Here is a 13,470-nt window from a genome sequence, read left to right as displayed (position 1 = left end):
CTAAGCCGAGAAAGTGTCAATGGAGGAGTAGATGTATCAAGTCTTTGGAGCAATAATGCTCAGTGTATGAGATTCAACTGCTAACTCATGGGCTTTAGACACTGTCCCTAGTCTGGGGCTTCCCCCAAGTGTGTGCAGGTGTATGTACACATGCATGGATATGTGGGGGTCAGAGGAAGACTCTAGTTACTTTCTTCCCTTGAGATTGAACCTGAACTTGCCATTTTACCTAGACTGGCTGGCCGGTAAGCTCTAGGAATCTGTCTGTCTCTGCCCTACAATTCTGGGCACATACACCCATGAAAGAGCCACACTGGCACTTCACAGATATGTTGGCTACCCAGGAGTCAGCTCAGACTCAGGGCTTTCAAATTTGAGATGCAGCTCACAGACTTCACTTCAGTACCTCACGGAAGCTTCTTCAGAGATGTTGGCAAAGGGAACACTACCTGTCCCCTCTTGCTTGAATGAAACACAAGGCATCTGAGAACCTTGGCATGGACCAACTAGTAGAACACCTCATTGTTGTATAAAGGACACAGTAATAGAAGCGTCTTATCATTTGGACACCTACCTTTGCCTTCTCGATGACATTTGAGAACTCTCCTACCCACAGGAAGCAGTACTGGGGAGAGAGTAGAAGGAAGCAGTCCCCACTGTTGAGTGACGAGGCTCGAGGCTCCACCAGCCTTGTCTGCACATGTCTTCTACCTGTGGACAAGCCCCGGGGATTTTTTCCACCATGCCGGCAGACATCCATGATGGACACATCTCTGCTACAGACCTCCCATTCTAAAGACTCTATCAGTCTGAATTCCCAGGACCAGTAGGACATGGAGGTGAAGACGGGCCACATGAGAGCAACATCAGTTGATGTTGCTGGTGAGTGCTTGCCCAAAATCTCTGTGCTTCTGAGGAGTGGCCTCAAAGCCTTGGATTTTAGCATATCGGTGGATGCAGTGAGGCCCTTCCATCTCGCTAGAGTGGTAGGGACACCCTGTTCTCTCTTTCACATTCATGCTGCCTTTTCTCCACACAGGTGAAGGGTAAGGCATGCCCCCTCCTCACAGGCTCTCCTTACACAGGCCCTACCCTGTGACTCCCAGCGACTTGTACCACTCTCAACCCCTTCTAAATGATCCATTGAGTTGGAGCACTCTGTGATTTCCACACCAGAGCCCCTCAGTTGTTTTCTGTGTGTGTTGTGTGCACAAGTGCGTGCAGGTGTGTGTACCCATGCATGGATATGTGCGGATCAGGGGAAGAATCTAGTCACTTTCTTCCCTTGAGACTGAACCTGAACTTTCCATTTTACCTAGACTGGCTGGCCAGTAGGCTCTAGGGATCTGCCTGTCTCTGCCCTACAATTCTGGGGCTACAGGCACATACACCCATGCCTGGTTCTTATGTGGGAGTTGGGGATTCAAGTATAGGTTCTCATGTTTATATAAGAATCATTCTTACCCACTGAGCCATCTCTCCACCCTTCTCTCTTAAATACATTAATGAGGAAATGGGTTTGCAGAAAATACTCCAGAGCCCTTGGTAGAGGCAGAAGCGACTCCGTCCATCCTTCTCTTGATGATCCAGCTACAGAGGTCACCTCTAGGAGTAAAGCTGCCCCCCCACCCCCCACCCCAGCCCTAGCTTCCTGCTGCTCTTCCAAGTCTCATGTATTATAGACAAAAAGGTCAGGAGAGTGGGACCTAGGGTGAGGCTCATTTACTCCTGCATTCCCGTGACTCCTTGCCCAGGGATTTGCTTCCTTACTCTGGCTGTCATGGATCATGGCTCATCCTAGTAGGGAGAACTGAGAAGGGTACGCAGACACATGCTAAGGACTTCAGACACATTTGGTAAAGTGCATGGTGGTGTTGGGTTAAGGGCTATTGGAATAGAGCAGAAATAAAAGCTGAGACTCTGAAGGGTAAAGAACTGAGTCCAACTCTGGCTCTCCCGCTCAGCAGCTCCTGTGTCCACATTCACACACTCTCAGAGCTCTAGTGGGCAGAATCTTCCTAGCCTTATGGAGTCTGTGATGCCACAGTGAGGGAGGCAGTGTAGCAGCTAGCAAGGGAGACTCAAGACAGAGTGCCTGTCCTCTCCTCACAGGCAACAGTGGATACAGCCAGGAGTCCGACTATGACCAGACAGAAACCCCAGGCTTCCACAGTTCCTCTAGGCCACCAGGAAGCATACCTTTAATCTGCAGCAACATGAGCTTCTTGTAGGGCACGGCGCTGTTGTTGGAGTTCTGTTCCATCAGGTTGACACTCCGCAGGCTGATGCTGCTGAAGTTTTCCCTGCTGGCCAGGCCTGCCAGAGTCACCTCTGAGAAGTTGGAATTGGATGACACTGGGAAGGAAGGTCGGGGAGGACGCTCAGTGGAATGCCAAGGTTCACAATCACAGGTGACTCCTAACCAATGAGTCCCAGGAGCCGTACCATGCAATGCTTAATCACTGTGCACAGAATTAAATGCACATGGAAAGCATCAACTGCTGCTGCTAAGTGTCACAGCCCTTGTCACCCTGCAGGAGGCCAAGTCAGTGACATGGACCAGAACCACCTCCCCAGCTTAACGTCAGGAGCTAGTCTCACTCCATCCAATTCTACCAACAGTGCTCGGAACTCCTAACCCCTTGGAGATGCTGGGACTGATTCCCCCTGGTAGGCATCTCTTACCAAGTCTTCATAGGTACACAGGTGACAGCTTGTAAGGCTGATTCAGTTCATTTTGTGATCAATGTGATCAGTTACATGGTATCTTGAGGTTCCTTGCCCTCAGACCTACGGCTGTAGTCACAAGACGCTGGGTTTTCAGTGTGGACCAATAGCCAGCACAAGCCAAGCCCAAGACCCACAGAAGAGGAGGTGGTGGAGAGATATGTGAAAATTGTGCCAATAAACCTTTATGTCTTCCTAACTCATTTTTACTACTGGGGCAAAAGTCAGTCAGTGATTTTTGGCTAGGATCAGACTCGAACACTGAGAACAAAACACCAATGCTATTTGCTGGGATTGTAAGCATGCACCACCACTAAATACTCTTTTTAAAAAAACACCGCCAGGCAGTGGTGGCACATGCCTTTAATCCTAGCACTTGGGAGGCAGAGGCAGGTGGATCTCTGTGAGTTCGAGGCCAGCCTGGTCTCTAAAGTGAGTTCTAGGAAAGGCACAAAGCTACATAGAGAAACCCTGTCTCGAAAAACAACAACAACAACAACAATTAAATAAATAATTAAAATTAAAAAAATTAAAAAAAAAAAACACCAAAAAATTTGGCAAATTAGTTTATGATTGCTACAGGGAAATAAAAATTATAGTAAAAAATAAGTATTTAAATATCAAGATGATGGCTGCTATGACCACCATGAGGATCATTGTTTCACAGTAGTGGAACCCACATTCTGGCCAGATAAAGCCAGATGTGTAGCTCAGGGTCATGTGCAGTCAGAGACCAACCTCACTTTCTATTCCAGAGCCCGTGCCAAGTCCCCACCCTAGCCCATCTAAGTTGATCCAAGCAGCCCCAGGACCTCTCTCAGAACAATCAGAGAGCACTGGTTTAAAATGCTGAGGTGAGGAAAGGATTGAATTTGGATTTCCACATCAGATCTCCCAAGACACTCCTGAATAAGATTAAGTGGAGAATTGCTGTGTTTGGGTTTTTCCACAGTTGAAAAGTGGCAGAATTCCCAAATCCAGAAACACACATCTCCTTTCTTCTCAAGACCCAACTCAGCAACACAGCATCATTTAAACAGCACTTTAGTAAGGAACCTTTAAACTCGAGGCAGGCGGACATGTGCAGGTGTGAATTCACTTTTGCTAATGAAGGATCTCTGGACACCCACTGGCCCCGCAAGGCAGATCAAGGAAATAACAGGGAAGCAGGGCTCAGACCCCGAAGTAGGCTCCTCCTACTCACTCTTTTCCACTTTCATCCTCTTGGACTCCATGAAGGCAACATTTAGCCTTTGCTCTGTGTATTCCTGAAGGAGATCGTCTCTTGCTGCCAGTAGTTTGAGAGGGTTCTTGGAAGCCTGGACCCGGCGCTTGGGCCTAACCGAACGCTTATGTTCTGCCACAGAAGATGTCAACCTGTGGGCAGAGCAGATGTGGCTCAGACTGTCGTCACCTTACCTTGTAGGTCTTGGACCCGGGACAATACTCTCCGCTATTTTTACTTCTGGATTTCACCCTGCTACTCCTGCCGTGATGTAGTCACATCTTGGAGATCTGAGCTTACCAAGTTGATGATTCCTTGTCCATTTGTGCCCTTGGTCTCTGTCTGGAGAGTGTCCAGTGTTATAGGACAGCTCAGTCCACTGCTGGCTAGTCTTTCTGGTTAGGGAGCCCAAGACTGTCTGCATACACACAGCTGCTACTGCTGTTACCAGCAAGTTCTCAGAGACCCGCTAGATGGCCACTGCACCTCCACTGAATCCTCTTTGCCCCCTACTAAATGTTTTCTTCACACACAGCTTTGCTGTTCCCTTCACAGCTAGTATTAACTCAACCTACCAGCTCCCTGGGGAAATTAACTGCACTTGTGAAGAATATACTGGAATAAAACAGGCCTTCAGAATCATCTCTGGTCCCCGAGACTGTCCTAAGTCTGGGTAGACCAGCCTGGGGAGGTAGTGTGTCAGTGATCTGACCTCCCAACAGACTCCTGTGGTGACATCCAACTGTCAATGCTTAGGTCTCTGCCAGGAAGCATTTTTTGTATACCACCACTGTGTACACAAATACATGTTTATTTAAATTATTTCGTATCACAACTATATATAACAACTTCACACCAACAGTTGGATGGGGAGAAGGTGAGTTGAGCAGAATGAAATATCCAAAGTAGTATAGCACATCAGGAGTCGTTTATGGAAACTTTTATCATGAATAAACACACCCTTGGAAGACACAGTTTCTCAGAAAACTGCACAAGGAAAAGCAGAGATGTGCAGTGGATGGCTGTGTGCAACTGGGTTAGAACAAATGCTTCTGCTTCCGGTGACGTTATATGGGGCTTCCTCTGGGGGCCCCTCTGACCTCCCTGGTTGATAGGCATCATCTGTCCCTTGGACTACATGAATGGTTTTAGAGATAGTCTTGGGACCCAGGGTACATACAGTAGACCTGTAAGTACAGCACAGCAGTCACGTGTTCCCTCTGCCCTGACTGGGGGATGGGCATCTGACTATAGAGCAAATACCCATCTGACTACAGGTGGAAGTTTCTGCTGGCAGAGCTCAGGGAGCACGTGAGGGGAGCCATTCTCAACTCACTTGGGAGCGTATGGGTCAAAAATGACATCAAAGTCCTCCTCCAGCTCCACAGGGCTTCTAGGTGTATTGTGTTCCACACTGCGGTAGAATTTGGCAAAGGTTTCATCATCATCCAACTTCATCACCTCCTTGACAGATTTCCCAGTGACGGTGAGAACCGTTTCCTGCATCCCGGCAACTATCAATAGTGGAGCAAAGATACAATGAGCTTTAGAGAAAATTACTGTGACCTATCCTGCACTGCTTTAAATGTCATGTCCCTCTCTTAAGTTCCCAGAGTGGGGAAAAGTCCCCTCTCTACCTACCCCCACCCCCTAGCTCCCAGCTCGCTCTTCTTCTCATGTAAGGACACCCCACCTATGCAGTAATGCTCAGAACAGGAAGCGGACTGGCCTTGCCTACACATGCACATGAGCATTTCTGAACTTGATCCGTTTCTACTGGGGGTAAACTAACCTTAGTCTTGTTCCATATTAGGGTTCTGTAAAGTTTTTCTGCAAAGGACTAGGAAGCAATTGGGATTTCTTTGGGGAGACCACATAGCTTATGAAGCAATTCCTCAATCCTACTGGTACAGTGAAAATGTGGCTATAGACAGCAGGTCAACAAAAGGACATAGCTGTGTTCCAATGAAACTTTATTTCCAAGAGCAGGTGGAATGCTGGGGAGGTCATGGCCACTGCCTTCTGACCATGGGATAAATCACTGTTATTCCATTATGTTGGCTAGTTTTATGTCAACTTTATACAGGCAAGAGCCATTTGGGAAAAGAGAGTATCAATTGAGAAAATGCCCTCCACTAGATTGGCCTGTGGGCAGAACTGTGGGACATTTTCTTGATTTATGATTAACATGAGAAGCTTCAGCCCATTATGGTGGTTCTACCCCAGGCAGGTGGTCCTGGGTGCTCTGAGAAAGCAGGCTGAACAAGCCATGAGGAGCATGCCAGTAAGCAGCACTCTTCCATGACCTTTACGGTCAGGTTCCAGCCCTACTTGAGTTCTGGTTCTGGCTTCCCTGGATGATGGATTACAAACTGTAAGATAAAAGAAAATACCTTTCTCTCCAAGTTGCTTTTGGTCATGGTATTTATCACCGCCATAAAAATCCTAACTAAGACAATGATGTAATAGATTTCATTGTTAATACATTTTACCAGTCAGATTAGTTATTATATTATGCCCTTAATAGTTCTGTTTTTCAGTGTTTGTGTAACTTGTAGCCTTTAGGGGTCACTGTCAACAGTAGGGACTCCTAGTACCTGGTACTTGATGACTAGATATGTTTTATCAAGAAGGAAGCGGCTATTTCTGCATCCTGCCGTTTGTGCCACTATTACATTAAAATGTTCATTGCATTTTTTTTTTACTAGATTTTTCTTTTAGAAATTATTTGGCATTGTAAGAACAAATACCATTTGCCTTAACAGAAATGATGCCTACAACTCAAAGCTTGCCGAAGAGTATGTTGATTTTGTATTTGTACAGTAACTGCTTTACAGTGTACAGGCAAACTCAGTGATTTATACTTGGTTGAAATCTCAAGTGTTTGGAGTCAGTAACAAATGCACTATTGGGTGTCCCAAATTCAGGATATTTTGGAGTGGATCAGAGTTTAAACTTTAATTAGTACTAACTACAATTTTGTTTTTTGAAGTACAACGAGAGAGAGAGAGAGAAAGAGAGACAGAGAGAGAGAGAGAGAGAGTATGCAAATTGCTAAAAGTATACTCAAAAGGAAAAATGTTATTGAGGAGAGAAAGCCATCCGAAGTAGGATTTGGAGAGCCCACTATAGTGGTATATGCCCATCATGCTAGCACCTGGGAGGAGGATTGGGAGTTCAAAGTTATCCGTGACTATGTAGTAAGTTTAAGGCTAGCCTAGTCTATATGAGACTTTGTTTCAAAAAAAACAAAACAACAGTAATAACAAAAACAACTACAGAAAAACAAATAAACAAAAAAACCCAAAGTTAAGAAGTTGGAACTCAGGACTTGGAGGTTCTGAGAGAGCAGCATGGTGTCAGGGTTTTTAAGGTTGTCTTTGTCATTCATTGAAAGTAGAGACCACGGTGTGCTGTAGTAATACAAGCTGAACCTCCTCTCTGCCTTCTGACATGTACCTCTGTTGTTCAATCTCCTTAGAAAGGTTTCCAGCCTGTCCAACTTCAGGTCTGATTCCAGCTGCATATCTGGTCTGGCTTCAATATCTAAACAAGGAGAAACCATGAGTGAGCAAGCAACCCCGGGGCTGGGGCTTCCCTGTGCAGATGCTCACATCACTCTGGACAGGATGACGTACCTTCCAGGGGTTTGGAAACTGGGGTGGTGCCCCTTGATTTGCTGCACAGAGGGGATGAGACTGGAGTTATGGCTGTGGGTGATGCCAGACCTACAGGACATACAAGAGGAAAGGTTAGCATCTTAAAGATGAATTTTGGAAATTCACAGAACCCAGTGAATCGGCACATATCCCTACAGTATGAGCATATACACACATGTGTGCACAGGTTAGCCACGACGGCTGTGCAGGCCAAATGCAGCCGTACCTATGATTTTCCTAGTCCTATGAACTATGCAGCTGTCAAACTGGTATTCCAAAACAGTGAAGACCTGGGAAAACATCCCCACAGCCTGTAAAGGGACTGAGAGTGGACATGGCTCCCAGGATACATTGGGACAAGTGAAGTTTTGAAGGCCTTTTTTGGGTGGCAGGGGCCACAGAGGAAAAAGCAAATTTGTACCATCTCCCACAGAGGAAGTTAGGAATAAGCTGTCTTGTCTTAGGTGGCAAGTGGCCTTTGGCACCAGGATTCTTGTCCAGTCGGGGGCGGGGGCAGTGACAATGTGGGCTTATAAGCATTGGATGGAGACTAACCCAGAGGTCAGAAGAAAGACAGGCGAATACATATCAGTCCCATTTGGGATTATGAGAAGGTCACACTCACACAGCCAAGGGATGCTGGAAATGAACATGTGTTCCCTGAGACACAGGGAGGAAAGTGTCTATTCAATCAAAGGCTGAGGGACATATGAAAGGTAAGAAGGGGAATTTTAGCACAGAGTGGGCACCCAGTTGAAATATGAAAACACAGACAAATAGAGAGTTTAGGGATACCCACGCCTACCCAAGGAGAAGAGGCTGGGAAGAGAAGTAAGTGTAGTGTTTGTGAAGAACTGAATGAGCTGCTGCTGATCTCTGCACGTGTGTGTGTGTGTGTGTGTGTGTGTGTGTGTGTGTGTGTGTGTGTGTAACTTTAAGAGGACATAACCCTGCTCTCCTAGGACAGCCGGGGAACATGTAAGTTACTTTCATCTACAAGGAAAGACAAAGGACTTTCTCTGCTCCTTCTCCTACAAGCTGGAGAGAGGCAAGTAGAGCATAAAACACAGGAAAAAGGGCAACAACTGGGAAGTGACTTAAAACTTAAATTCTGAGTCACAGGCTGGAAACTTACTTCCTTTGCAAATACACTTGCAGATATACGTGTATACAGTAAAAATTCCTTTCTGTTGCTAGGGTTCACAAGAAAGTAAGCTTCCTTGAAATAGAGTAATGTAAATAAAATCTGGTGTCACAGAATAGGACAGACATCAAGTCATTCCTTAATAAAGGGAGTGCTTGAGAGTTATCAGGAGAGTCTACTGGCTCTGAAGCTAAAACACGAGGCTGACTCAGCAGGCTGACAGTACCAAAGCAACTAGGAAAATCTGCCCTTCTACATCCACACCAGGTAAATTCTGCTGATGAAACGCCCCCTGCTGCCAGCCAGGCCACAATGCACAAAAGGGTTCCTGGAAGTGGGATATTGCCTTCCCAGCTAGAGACAGAGATTTCCCCATCCATAGTGCAACAGGGGATACAGAGTGAAGTTTCGAAGTATTAATACAAGCAAAGCTCTCCCCCAGCCCTTGTCAGTGAATTCCAGAAACAATAAACAAGGATCTCCTCTCTAGGAATCTCTTCACACCTTTGCTTCATAGCACGCTCTGAGTGCTTTTCCTCAGCTCTTAGAATACTAGAGAGATCTTGCGGTATGCTAATTGACACCCAGGGTATAAGAATATAAAAAGGAGAGAATGTCCAAAGGAAACCAGGAGAGCTTGGAGCTTCCCGGGGAGAAGACTAAAACCCTGTACTTTGCCACTGGAACAGGGAGATGAGAATCTTTGTAGGGGTCAGGTTGGGTTGGGTCAGGGACTGTTGTATTCTTCAGTCAGCAAAAAACCAGATGCCATATAATTGCAAATCAAAAAGAACTAATTGTTCAAAATGGATGTAGTCTTTTATATTAGATTAAAAGCAAGAAAATTATTATCCCCCAGAAAAATCCATAACTTATAAACAACGAGAAAACCCACGGCTGTGCAGAAAAATAAGAATGAAGACATTCACTGTGGGATAGACTGCCGTGTGTCCAAACCAGCATGTGTGTCCCCTGCCGGCAGCACGGGCCAGGGAACAAGGGTCTGGTTCTGGTGGGAAGAGTCCCGTTACGTCCCTTCAGATAAGATGGTAAAATAAAATAAAAACTAAGCAAATTGCCATCAGGATGCAAGTTGGAGCCAGCAGCTGGAGACTTGGGCTCTGGTTCACTATCAGTTCCCGCTGCCTTTAATCAATATGAGCCCAGACACCTGCTTCTTGTTAATGGGGGGAGGAGAGGGGGAGAGGTGTAGGGGGCGGGCTGGGCTCAAGATTACACCTGACTAAACAGTTCCACGTTCCCATGAAGACAAGCCAGGTCCTGTTGCATCCTCTGAGAGTAAATGATTTTCTGCTGTCTTTGGATGATCCCAAGGTTAACACATTTGTTTCAAAGGCTTCTTCCAATAACAATCAAGGAAATTACCCTCCAAGGTTTGCCCGCCTTCCCCCTCCCTTCTGCAAGCATCTCTAGAATGCATGCCATGGAATGAGTTAGGCTCTGTTCAGAACGGACAGTTTGAAGAGAAAAAATGCTAACCTTATTAAGTAGATGGCAGAACCCAAAGACTAAATGCATGTGAATACGTTTATTCCATTAACTAGGAAGTCTGCTTTTAGAGAATAGCTTGGGAAATGAAGGCACATGAATATGGATGATGTAGGCACCCTAACACTTAACCATATCCCATAGGACATGAATTAAAGCCTGAAACACCCCCAGACTCTCTGGAGACGACTAATGCATGTGACTCAGCAGTTCTAGCGTCCTGGTACACTAACTGATCTGCGGGCATCCCTCTTCCCTGGAATTCAGAGCTTCTTTTGGAGTTCTGTCACACACCTGCAAGTTGACTTCTGTAAGCCACAGCTTACAAAGCTAGAGCCAGAGGGACATAAGAAGTGACCTTCAAGGGACCAGAGGGACTCCTTCATATTAAAATGCCTTTATCACCAAAAGCTTACTTGGTGGTGGTGCGTTGGTGGGGAGGTATGTCCTAGATGTACGTCAGGCCACGAGAAGATGGAAACAATTTAAAAGGAATTGCGGGAAATAATTGGTTAAAATTACTTCTATCTTTCTTTCATTTTGTTTTGTGGCAGAGCTGCAATTGCTTGTGAAACCTACAATTGTACTCAATTTCTAAACAGGCAAGTTCTGAAATAGTGACAGATTGAATTAGGCTTCCTATACTGAAGGGCAGAGGCTGCAAAGTCCACAGCAGAAATACTTCACACAACCATCAAAACTCATTTACTCAACACCAGGGGAGTGTAATACATAAAGACCAGGGCTTTCCCCATTTCTACTGAGTTGTTATGTGCCATTCTACCTCCATGGATAAGTGTGCCCTGGTGTGTGTGCACACACATGTGCGTGCACGGACACGTGCGCACACGGGCTCTGACCTTTCTTCACCATTCTTCCTGCCACGGTGAACTGGGTGGAGTCGTTGGCAGCTCCTCTGCCCTTCGTCTTCCACGCTTCCTCTCGCACAGTGATGAGGTGTTTCCTCTCCTCAATCGTCATCTGGCTCTCTCGACTTTCTGTGACCCGCTGTGGACAAAATGCACGGGAGGGGAAATAAAAGGGAGAAATCACAGAGGTGTGCACTTCAGCCTGGCGGCATTTCCCAAGTGAACAAAACCTGGTAAAGAAACAAAGCTGCCATGTTTCACCTGTCTCCTGAGGTCTGGATGAGTTAATGAGGAAAGCTTACCCCTACGTGCTCACAAAGAACGTGGTTAGTCAGGAACATTTCATCTAAGTCAGCTCCCCAAGCGTACAAGTGATGGCAAAGTAAGAAAGCCAGTTAGAAGGGATGTGAATTACAAGACTCCCCAGGACTGGGTGGGCCTCTGGTTCAGCAGTGAAGTCACCTGGGGAGTTCGGTAGCCAGGGGAGCCTAGGAGAAGGCTCCAGATAAAAACAGATCCAACACCCATGATTTACTTTGTGGTAGACATAACCTACACAGAGAACAACAGTTCTCAGCATTTGAGTCTCTAATGGGTGATTTCATTGACAAACGTCAGCTTCCCCATCATCTAATCTATGTGATTTCATTGACAAACGTCAGCTTCCCCATCATCTAATCTATGTGATTTCATTGACAAACGTCACCTTCCCCATCATCTAATCTATGAATCTTCCTTGCGCATGATTCTTTAGCACACCTTCGTGGCCAGACGTGATTCTGACATCCTTAGTAATTAGAAGAGGTGAAGATCTTGTACCAACACATGACAGCTAAATGCAATGCAGGATCCTAGTATGGGTCCAGGGGTGGGCTTAGTAAGGCTATTATTGGAGAAAACTGGCACAGTTTAAATACAGATGTGGGTTTGGTAGTTTGATACAGACGATGTCAACACTGAGTCTCTTGTCTTGACCACTGCATCACCGTATCATGGGCATGGGGGAAAACACCCTTGACTATAGGAAGTTCGTACTGAAGTACTAAATGGAGCAGGTCCCCACATTACTCAAACTTCTTGTGCGTGGTTCGGGAAGGAAAGGTAAAATTGGACACATAAAGTTAAACACATCCATATACACAGCCACAAACACAGATACATGTATACATACACATTCATACATAGTCACACATACAAACACAACCACACACATTCACAGTCACACACACACACACACACACACACACACACACACACACTCTCATATATCCAACCACACATACAGTTGAACACATAAGAACAGTCACAGAGACACAGATACATACTCACACAGTCACCCATGACATGGGAGAGGGGACTAGGAGAGAGGTAGAGGGAAGAGGTGGGAAGAGTGAATATCCAGAATTGGAGGGTCAGGAAGAGGGTATAGGGGAGTATTCCACCTATTATGGAAACTTCTCTAGAAGTCTTAACTGTTGCCAATATGAAAGTTATGAACAATTAAAAACAAAAGCAAGAACATTTAAAACCTTTCACCCAGGACTGACAAGATGACCCTAATTCCAAAGAATGCTTGAGTTATGTAATTTACTAAATAAACTATGGGGTTGTCATGACAGAAAGATGCAATGAAGTCTGAGAGAATTGAGTTTGCTTGAAAATGCAGTGGCCAGAGTAAAGTTTAATTAAACCAATAGAGCATTTGGCTAAAAGTATTTCCAGAAATATGCAGAATACCTTTAAAATTGGTTCCTTTCTCTATGTTGAGTTCATAGTCTCTCCAAAGAGCAGGGTGTGATAATGCGGTGCAATTAATGACTCAGAAAAATGCTTGAATCAACAATTTGGCTGTCCTCGAAACACCTAAAATGCCTTCCTGGAAGATGAACATTCTGAGCCTTGAGATGAAGCAACTCAACCCAAAGCTTCCAGAGGGAATATTTTTCTTATTTCCTTCTAAATGTAAGAATTAAACATAGAAGTTTATCTTTTGTTGGAAATTTCTATATAACTTGTCTAGTTGTCATGTTTGGCGTGGGAACCCCTACTTCACATGCCTTGACCTTCCAAGGCTCTAGAAGGAGTAATGAATATGCAGTTGTGTACTCCCTGAAAAACCTATAAAATCTACCCTAAGGTATGAAACCTCTCAAAGTATGAAAAAAAATACCTTTGTTCCTTTCTTTTTTCAGTTTGAAACTTCATTACTGACTTGCTTTTCTTTCTAAATTTTTCTTTTCTTGTTTAATTCTGTTAAGTTCTGTCTCATGTCCTGGGGTTAGCAGATGGGTGCTTAGGAGCCTGGAACAGTGAGAGAGAGAGAGGCAGGACAGGAGG

At 45.3% G+C, this 13,470-nt stretch overlaps 1 protein-coding gene across 3 annotated transcripts in view; it reads right to left on the bottom strand.

Moving 5' to 3' along the window:
- Svil (supervillin) overlaps window positions 1-13,470 on the bottom strand; it is a 205,147-nt gene that overhangs the window by 25,039 nt on the left and 166,638 nt on the right. For all 3 annotated transcript variants that reach the window (XM_036188286.1, XM_036188287.1, XM_036188288.1), the window contains 7 exons: window positions 11,125-11,272; window positions 7,591-7,680; window positions 7,412-7,498; window positions 5,289-5,466; window positions 3,932-4,104; window positions 2,200-2,355; window positions 575-711 (listed from right to left, as the gene is read on the bottom strand). In XM_036188286.1, the coding sequence (XP_036044179.1) occupies window positions 575-711; window positions 2,200-2,355; window positions 3,932-4,104; window positions 5,289-5,466; window positions 7,412-7,498; window positions 7,591-7,680; window positions 11,125-11,272 (969 nt within the window). The remainder of the gene's footprint in view (window positions 1-574; window positions 712-2,199; window positions 2,356-3,931; window positions 4,105-5,288; window positions 5,467-7,411; window positions 7,499-7,590; window positions 7,681-11,124; window positions 11,273-13,470) is intronic.

This window comes from Onychomys torridus, chromosome 5 (assembly GCF_903995425.1).
Source record: "Onychomys torridus chromosome 5, mOncTor1.1, whole genome shotgun sequence".
Classification (NCBI taxonomy): domain Eukaryota; kingdom Metazoa; phylum Chordata; class Mammalia; order Rodentia; family Cricetidae; genus Onychomys; species Onychomys torridus.
This window is presented reverse-complemented; position numbering and strand designations above follow the sequence as displayed.